This window comes from Ambystoma mexicanum, chromosome 13 (assembly GCF_040938575.1).
Source record: "Ambystoma mexicanum isolate Mex_15411 chromosome 13, UKY_AmexF1_1, whole genome shotgun sequence".
Taxonomy (NCBI): domain Eukaryota; kingdom Metazoa; phylum Chordata; class Amphibia; order Caudata; family Ambystomatidae; genus Ambystoma; species Ambystoma mexicanum.
The window spans coordinates 687,969,510-687,979,512 of NC_090938.1; the positions used below are offsets into that span (position 1 = coordinate 687,969,510).

At 47.1% G+C, this 10,003-nt stretch overlaps 1 protein-coding gene across 1 annotated transcript in view; it reads right to left on the bottom strand.

Moving 5' to 3' along the window:
• The window catches only part of LOC138521711 (telethonin-like), a 28,197-nt gene extending 18,549 nt beyond the window's left edge, over window positions 1-9,648 (bottom strand). Inside the window, exon 1 of the mRNA XM_069634732.1 lies at window positions 8,686-9,648. Coding sequence (XP_069490833.1) covers window positions 8,686-8,834 — 149 coding nt within the window. The 5' untranslated portion in view covers window positions 8,835-9,648. The remainder of the gene's footprint in view (window positions 1-8,685) is intronic.
• Window positions 9,649-10,003: the final 355 nt, after the last annotated feature.

Consider the following 10,003-nt stretch of genomic DNA (forward strand, 5'->3'; position numbering starts at 1 on the left):
CCGAAGTGAAGGTACGCATACATATGTAATGTTGTGCTCACACTTGGAGTTTGTACTAATCATCATATGCGTTAAAAGAATGTACTTTTTGCTAAAAGAAGAGGCCTTCTCTTTTATACGGTGGCGTTTAATGGCCATATATGAATAGCAATTGCAAACTAGAAAGAGACCTGCTGACCTGGCAAGAACTTGTTTTTAACAGAAGAATTGTGTTTGGTCACTGTATGTCGAAGCATGTTGAGCCTGCTAAAACTATCTGCAGATTACGGGTGGGGAAGGAATGAGTAAGCACAGCCTCGTGCACAGAGATACACAGAGGGGCACGAGAGAGAGCGAATAACAGATAACAGGAAACCACAATAGCAGATGTTGAACTGTTGACCTTGATGCAAAGTCATGACTGGGAGGAACCGCCTTGTGGTGGACATAATCTATGTGCAGCAATATATGACAATGTAAAACAGATGGGTATAAAAGGACCACGATGTGCAGGGCAAAGCGCGGCACTTTGACGACTTGCTTTGCGAGACGTTTGAACTTGCTGCCCATTCGCGAATGCTTGTGCATTAATAAAGTAATGTTAACTTGGCTCTTTTCTGTCTGAGTTATTGCAGGGTCCCTCTTGTACTGGTTATGGACGGCGAGAAATCGCACCCACAATTTTGGTGTCAGAAGTGGGACGCGAAGGAGCGACAGTCCGTCACTGGGTGAGGAACGCCGCGGCGGAACCGGAGAAGGAATTGATCACGGGGCCCCAACAACTGAATCCGCACCTTTGATTGCAACCAACGCGTCATCCTTGTTTTTCCGGCTCCGTTGGCGGTGGAACAGCAGGCTGTCGCCCTTCGGGTCCGGAACACTCTGGCGGGACCCTTAAGATAAGTGGTATGGACGGATGCATGATGGAATAAGGAAATAATGATTCAGGGTTTGTGAAGAGGACGGTGGTAAGTCCGTCTATGAAGAAGTAATGTTGAAATGATGATATGATATGTTAGATACGCCAGGAGGATGTATTATTATTGTTAACCAATAGGTGCATATTTGGGAAAGGTGAGTGTTTTAGGCAATTGCGGTATACCAACAAAATGGGTCAAGCGGCTTCCAGCAAGAGTGGTATAGGCAAGAGACACTATGCCCCTCTTGAAGGAACCCCTGCATTTGATATGTTGATTAAACATGGATTGAATTCAACATTGTTCTTAAAAGAATGGTCCGAATACACAAAAGATTTGATTGAGCATAAATGGCCAGACACCGGGTCCTTTGATGTGGACCGCATATCCAAAGTAGAAATAGAGTTAGTAAAAAGACGGGTTAGACCCGCACAGTTTGAGGCTATACGACTATGGAGGGTAGAAGCAATGCGCAGGCGCAATGCTCAGAATAAACAAAAAGCAAAGGAGCAGAAGAGAACGGTAAATCAAAAATTACATGATCTAGAGATAAAAGAGAAGGGTGAGAGGCTAGATCAGTTGGATAGACATATGATGATTAAGAACAGTGGGGGTATGTATCCTGCCGTGCCGGTGCCTCGATATGAAGATGTGATAGGGCTAGAAGCAGAACAAACAACGACTGAATTATTGTTTCCAGGAGCTACAGCTCCACCGGCAGACAGTGAGGGTGAAAGGGTGGAATTCCCAATGAAGTATGGAGACCCAGATAGGTTGATAGACCATAGGAGAACGACTACTGTAGAAAAGGATAGAGATGGAGACTTGCAAATCCTTATGACCGGGCTGTATGGCACACCCCTCAATGACAGCCTACGGGACCAATTGGGGCGTTTGACACCTTTGGAATTTAGGACAGTGGCCACTAAACTATATACCTTTCATGAGGGTAACTGTAAATTGAGAGGACAGAGTACTGCGGATCTGCCCTCAGCATATCAGGACGCTGTCGCGTTACTACCAGTGACTGCGTCCAGTGTTCAGTTATGGGGATGTATGTCAGACATAATAGAGGAAGTCATAAGGGGCAGTGTTGAATGGGAGAAGGAAAAGAGGGCATGGGAAAGAGAGGTGAGGGAAAGAGAGGCTAAACTCAAAGATGCAGACCAGGCGGGCCAAAACGTAGCTAATCGTATGATAGCATCCATACACTCGCAGTCCATGTCCACCCTGGTGAGTCTGATGGAGGGCCTTGGCTGGCCTATACAAGTAAACATAATTAAATATCTTCTTATTAGGGTGGATGATATAGAAGAGGAAAAGGAGCCTAGATATGTGTCCCAGTGGAATAGGATTAGGACGGAATTGGATAAGAAACTGCTATCTAATATAAGAGTGGATGATTCAGGGGCGGAAGAATGGAGGATGGCTAAGGTGGAGAAACTATTAAAAGATTATAAAAAAATAAAAGAGAAAACTCTTAGTCACCAGTCCTCTGCTTCATCACCAGTGCAGGCCCTTGTGAGTGAACAAACAAATACAGAAAAGTCACTATTAATGCCAATGAGAGAGTGCCAACCCACCATAGAGGCAGCCACTGGTAACATGATGCGCACCTATGTGTATGTCCCTTTATCCCGAATTGAATTAATGCATATCACCAAGTCCATCCCCGACCCCCGTATAGACCCGGCAGGATTCTACAAAGAAGTGGGAAAGTTATTCAGACCAGGGTTATTTACCGTAGAGGATGTAGATAACATATTGTTAGCCATTGTCCCAGAAGAAATATGGACCCCCTTTCGTGCCAAAGACAATGAAACAATAAAATGGAAAGATGTAATGGATGCGAGCAAAAATAGAAAACTGCATGAGGAATATCCTGAACCCCTAAGGGGGCATGGCATGGCAGTCCTGAGGGCTCTAGAAAAGGTGTTACCCCCATTTGATGTGAATGTGGAGAAACTGTCCGCTGTGATACAGGGTGCAAGTGAGGAGGTAGCACAGTACTTTCTGCGTTATGAAGCAGCATTCAAAGCGCACAGTGGGCTAGAGATAGGGTCTGAAACGGGCCAACGGTACTTTGCCACAAACTTTGTAGAGGGGCTCCACGGGCCAATTCAGGAGAACATTAGGAGGGCAGAAAGTACATGGATGACTAGGAACCCCCGGGATCTCCTCGAAATGGCTAGGTATTACGAAAGAGGGGAAAGAGTGAAGGGACAACAAAAGGCACGACAAGAGAAGGATTTAAAAACCAAAGTGTTGATGCAACAGTTGCATCAAGGGCCCAAGGCAGGTATAACTACAATTATAACGGCCCGTCACAGGGCTATAGTAGCAACATGATAGGGGGCCAAGGGACAGGAAGAGGTACAGTGCAAGGAGGTGCGCTATATGGGAGGAGGGATGGGCTACCCCAAGATGTATGTGCCTTCTGCAAGAGACCCGGACACTGGAAATCCCAGTGTCCCCAGAGTGGTGGGAGAGGAAGGGGCGTACGGCCCCCTTCACAGACAACATTTGCCCCAGGAAATAGGACTGGTGGGTACGGCAACCAAGACAATAGAATGTTTAAACCCCCTCAACCCAATGCCTTTGACGGACAAGCAAGAGGGGATGTTCCCTGGCCGGCCCCGCCTCCCCCCAATCTACTGTATCAGCCACAACAAACACCACAAGTACAAGGTGTATGCCAGGGTGAAGAATGTGGAGAAGGGGTATACTATAACAATGATTTTCAGGATAACACAAGCGATATGTCCTGAGGATGCCGGAATGAGATAGCGGGAGTGGTGCAGGTTCCTATAGACCAAAGGGGGCCTTATGCCTCTATTAGGATCGGCCCCCACCGAAACTTGAGATGTCTGGTAGACACGGGAGCTGGAAACAGGCACACCTGATTATACTAAGAGATTTTGCCTTTTTGTTGATGAACAGGAAGGTTGCGCTGTGTCAGTCTTGACACAGGAACAAGGGGGTAAACAGAGACCATGTGCATATTTTTCTAGCACTCTGGACTCAGTAGCTCGAGGCCTACCCCCATGCATGAGAGCAGTAGTTGCAGCAGCGACAGCCCTAAAACAAAGTGCAGGTTTCATCCTAGGGAGTGAAGTAACAGTAAAAGTTCCACATACGGTAGATGTTCTTCTGAATAGAGTGCATACACAGCATTTGACTACAGCTAGACTCACACAGTATGAGATGATCCTGTTTGCCAGTAATGTAAAAATTGAACGGTGTAACACTTTGAATCCAGCGACACTGCTTCCTTTGCCCACCTCACCTGATGACATTAGGCATGATTGTGTGATTCAAATGGAAGAACACACTAAGGGTAGAGCAGACCTGCAAGACACCCCGCTGGTTGATAATGAGGGTGTATTATTCTGTGATGGTTCCTGTTTCAAACTGCCAAATGGGGAGACAACAGCAGGGTATGCAGTAACTACAGGGGAACGGTTGATTGAGAGTGGGAAAGTGTGTGAAAAATCGGCCCAGGCAGCAGAATTAATTGCGCTAACGAGAGCATTAGTGTTAAGCAGCGGTATGAAAGTGACAATTTATACTGATTCAGCCTACGCTCATGGGGTGGTTTCCAGTTTTGGTAAACTCTGGGGAGAGCGTGGGTTTTTAACCTCCCAAGGTGATACTATTAAACATGCCCGATTGATTGCTGAATTATTGCAAGCCCTTACGCTGCCCAAAATGGTGGCCGTAGTGAAGTGCTCAGCGCATAAAAAAACACTGGATTATGTCACGCAGGGAAATTCTTTGGCTGACCAGATGGCTAAACTAGCTGCCACAAGGGACACTCGGTGGGAAGCCCGACAGCTCATAGTGGGGAGGGATGTGACTATGGAAGGGACGAAGGAGCGCGTAAAGGAAATCCAAGCAGATGCAACCATTGAAGAAAGACTATCTTGGCACAAGGATGATCAATATGAGGAGACGGTAGATGGGCTATGGGCACATACCAAAACGAACACCTGGGTACTACCTGACGCATACTTACCTGTGATAGTGAGCGTGGCTCATGGTCCAACCCACGTTAACGCAAGAACTATGGAAGAAGTTTTAAGTACTGTGTGGTACAACAAAAGATTGGGAATGTATTGTCGCCAATGGGCAAAACAATGTGAAATATGTGTTTTATATAATGTGGGGAAAGGTGTACCGGCCCCGGCGGGCCACAGTAAGTTACCCACCTGCCCTTTTGAGGTGGTGTATATGGACTTTATACAGCTGGAGCCTGTAAATAAACATTCCTACTGTTTGGTGATGAGATATAGAGGGCACAAATAAGGTACTGAAGAACAAACTGGCAAAGGCTTGTGCTGAAACGGGACTGAAATGGCCGGATGCATTGCCTATTGCATTATTGAGTATGCGTACTATGCCTAAGCGTACACATGGTTTATCTCCTTTCGAAATTGTTATGGGGCGTCCACCAAGTATTGGGACCCCCATATCACCTAAGAGATTGTCTGAGCAAGCATGGCCTGCATTACAACAGTACTGTATTGGGTTAACTAATAGACTGATTTCTATTAATGCACAGGTGAACGCAGTAGCTCCATCTCCTCTGATAGGAGAAGGTCACGACGTGCAGCCCGGTGACTGGGTTGTTATAAAAGCCTTCGATCACACCAGCGGACTGCAACCCAGATGGAGGGGCCCGTTTCAGGTTCTCCTCGCAACACAAACTGCGGTAAAAGTTGATGGCAAATCGCACTGGTACCACGTGGATCCAGAAAAGGGAACCAACCAACCCCAGGTTGCAACAGTACTGCCAGATGCCACTAGTAGGTGTGCCCATCGCCTCCGATCCCGTGACGTGTATGTGCCAAGCAACGTGTAAGGACACTGTTTTGAACTTTGATCATTAGGGAGATGAACATTTGGACTCTCTTGTTGGTTTTAGCAGAATTGTGCCTTACTGAAGACGACGGGCTTGTAGCCTGAAGGGCCTTCGGCGTTCCCCTCCTGGGACAGGCACTACGAGACGTGGGACAGATCGGATGAAGGTTTTCAGTGAGACCTACCACTATTAGAGTAATAAGGACACTGGTGCTTTAAATAGGGGATATTGCTATATCGCTAGGTTGCAACTGATATACGCTGTATACTGAGCCATATACTGAACTATGTCTACACCCGTGTATGCTGGTTTAGTCCCTGAACGGATAAGTGTATGCTCCTCAAACACAGAAGGTAAGAGGAAAATACCAGTTTGTACCACAAGAGGCAAAATTTTGTTTTCTGTATGCACGATAGTAGTACTAATAGCATTTGCCATAATATTCTGGTATCTGGAACATCCATCTAGATATGAATTAAAGAACCTGTTGCCCGAGTCAAATGAAACAGGGAGAACAGATTGGGTCAAGAGCAGGAATCGAGATGCCTATGACCAACACGACCCGGAAGACTATGCTAAAAATGAATATGTGAAGATAATAAACACAACATATGGGGTAGTGAATAAAACTGATTGCTGGATCTGCACCCACATGCCCCGACATAGCAGTGAAGGCATCCCAGTGTACGCATCGCCAGTTACTGAGGATGCCGGGTGTACATTAATTTACATGAGAATAGTGTCAGCACAGCAATACATGATACCGAATACCGCTTGTTATGTTAGAGGAGAGAACAAAACCCTTCTAAAGGAAAAGATACGCTATAAAATCAAAACTGAGGGAATCGGGCTTGCACCTGCTATGGTACAGATAGTAAGAGAACCTCCTCCCCCTATCACCATCACAAGGAGATAGCTGGTGGATGAAGCTCCTGAAAGAAATTGGATGGCAACTTCTTACGCCTATACTGGTTCTAGCGGCAATAGTTGTAGGTATTTGTCTCTGCATCCAATGTTTCCCGGTATGTGTGTCGTGCTGTGTTTCCATGTGTTCTTCCAGCATAACGCGCCTAAATCCAATGGATAAAAGCCATGTACAACAGGAATTTTTTGACATGGGAGGCCTGGAGAAGATTATGGTACATACAGTATGTGATGATGTTGCTTTCCTGCCATCTGCTTATGCTAGGAAGGTTTAGATTGATGCTCAAGTGTGAGCAAAGGGTGGATTGAAGGTACGCATACATATGTAATGTTGTGCTCACACTTGGAGTTTGTACTAATCATCATATGCGTTAAAAGAATGTACTTTTTGCTAAAAGAAGAGGCCTTCTCTTTTATACGGTGGCGTTTAATGGCCATATATGAATAGCAATTGCAAACTAGAAAGAGACCTGCTGACCTGGCAAGAACTTGTTTTTAACAGAAGAATTGTGTTTGGTCACTGTATGTCGAAGCATGTTGAGCCTGCTAAAACTATCTGCAGATTACGGGTGGGGAAGGAATGAGTAAGCACAGCCTCGTGCACAGAGATACACAGAGGGGCACGAGAGAGAGCGAATAACAGATAACAGGAAACCACAATAGCAGATGTTGAACTGTTGACCTTGATGCAAAGTCATGACTGGGAGGAACCGCCTTGTGGTGGACATAATCTATGTGCAGCAATATATGACAATGTAAAACAGATGGGTATAAAAGGACCACGATGTGCAGGGCAAAGCGCGGCACTTTGACGACTTGCTTTGCGAGACGTTTGAACTTGCTGCCCATTCGCGAATGCTTGTGCATTAATAAAGTAATGTTAACTTGGCTCTTTTCTGTCTGAGTTATTGCAGGGTCCCTCTTGTACTGGTTATGGACGGCGAGAAATCGCACCCACAGAAGAAAGAAGGTTCGAGGGGCGGCATAGATTCACTTAGAACCGATTGCAAAGGCAGGAGGGAGGTGACTGCATGCCGTAAAGAAATCAGCGCTGACGATTGGGCCGGATCCGAGGTCCGGCACCAGCTGTGTAGCCAGATCTCGGGATCCAGCCATAGTCGGCGGTGGAGGAAAAATAAAACGAAGAAAGCGCTCGCGAGCAAACTGTACCTTCCTCTGGTGACCCCGTGCAATGGGTCACCAGAGGAAGTTGCAGTCCACAGCCACGACCCAGTCCTCAGACACGATCCGGTTTATTTATTTATGCATTGTTTGTCGGATACATGGACCCGGATTATTTATTTATTCAATGTTTGTCGGATACCTGTATCCGACAAACATTGCATAAATAAATATACAGGTTTCCTACAAAAATGGCATGAATAAATACCCCTATTAACATCCCACATGATGCCGCCACCCAACTGCTTTCAGAGAGGAGCTGCAGGAGCAGTGCCGGGTGGGGTTCAAGTAAAAGAAAACGTTGCTTATGGCGAACAGAAATCACCCTGTTTGAATAGAACACGAGGGGGAGTTTTTTTTCAATAAAATGCGATGCAAATTGTGCAGTTTAAAGAATATTTACTCAGCAACACTGGTCAAAACTATTATCCGCATAGGGAAGTAACTCATCACCAGTGCCATGGAAGGGGTTTAAAGTGGAATTGATATATAGAAAAGACGCAGCATGAAAAACATAGCGCCGTTTTAAACTATTATTTTGGACATTTGCTTTGATCGGAGGTCAACTGCCAGCTCCGCCCCCTAAACTCCACCTCCTCAGGCACCGTCCCCCAAACTCCGCCCCCAACCCGGCCCTTGTGGGATCCCCCAGCAATTGTTTTCCATTTCCACTGCTGAAAGAAACCCGTATTAAGCTGGGGACCAGTCCTGGAGGCTTTGTTGCTGTAACCTGGTGGCCTGTTCACACTCACGCCCCTATGGCACACACTCACTTACCCCCATTTACACCACTCTCCATCCCCTGGGCCCATGCACACTCACCCCTTCTCAGCTCTGCAGAACAGAGCGAGGTCCTTCCAGTCCGCGGTGTAGAACTCCCTGCGGGCAGTGTTCTCTTCCTGCACCTGGCAGCTCAGCTCTGCAGCGCTCAGCATCCCTGCACTGCGCAGGACCATCCCCCGGCCCGACATCTCTGGGGCCACTGGCTGGCTGCTGCTTATGTCTGCCCAACCAAGGACCAACCAACCCTAGACTCTGCCGAAATATTATGTCAGTAGAGATCCCGCTGGGTGTCTGACAATCCAGGGCCTGGGCACACTGAAGTCTGTTGATGTCTCTATCTAGAAAGGGATTCCTCCCACTGCTCGTGTCTGACCACCCAGGACCTATCCCCACCTGTCACTGTAGGTCTGTATTTCTATCTTTTTTCCTGTCATCAGGAATTCTTCTGGGTGTCTGATGAGCGACTGGGCTGTCTACACCTCTCTAGTCTCTGTTTGTTTCTCCTTGTCTGTTTTGAGAGATCTCTCCTAGTGGCTGACGAGCTAGGACCTGTTCGTACATGTTTCTGTATACTTCTCTTCCTCTAGTTGCAGTTTTCCCACTTGGTGTCTGACTAGCTAGGGAATGTTCGCACCTATCTGTGTCTTGTTCTTTGTAAGGATCCCTTCTGGTGTCTGACGAGCCAGTGCCTGTTTGTAGCTTACTCTGCCTTTATCTCTATTTGAAAGTAGGGGTCATCCCTCTGGGAGTCTGAAGATCCAGAACCTCTGCACATGTCTGTTTCTGTGTGCCTCTCAGCAGTGTCTGATTAGCTTGAGGTATGCCTGTGTCTCAACAAGGACCCCCTCCTGGTGTTTATTCAACCCCCTCTGCTCCTGCTCTGCCCCTTTCTCTGGTGTCCAACCCTTAGCGTTACTCTGTCTCCCTCTCTCTCTCTTTCTTGATCTCTGTCTGCCCCTCTCCCTCTCTCTGTATCTCTTTCTGCCCGTCTGTCTGCATGGGTCCCTCCTTGGGTGAGTCACTGCTCTGCCCTCTCCTCCAGTTTCTTATAAAGACAGCTAAATTCCAGAGCCCTGCAGCCCTGAGCTATATATGACCGAGGGGCTCATAGGCTGAGCAGCCTGGACACCGTACACCTTGTTGCTGACAGTGGAGGGAGCGTCACTCCCTAAGCCATCAGACTCCCTGCTGACAAGTGACAGCATAAATACTGATACAAATAAACCACCCCCCCAACCCACCAGCACACTACCATCTCTACTACCCCCACGCTGTCCTAACACTGTGACAACATGACTGCTGCTCTGTAGGAGTATACATCACCTACCCCGTCCCATACTACTACTAAACCAGCAGG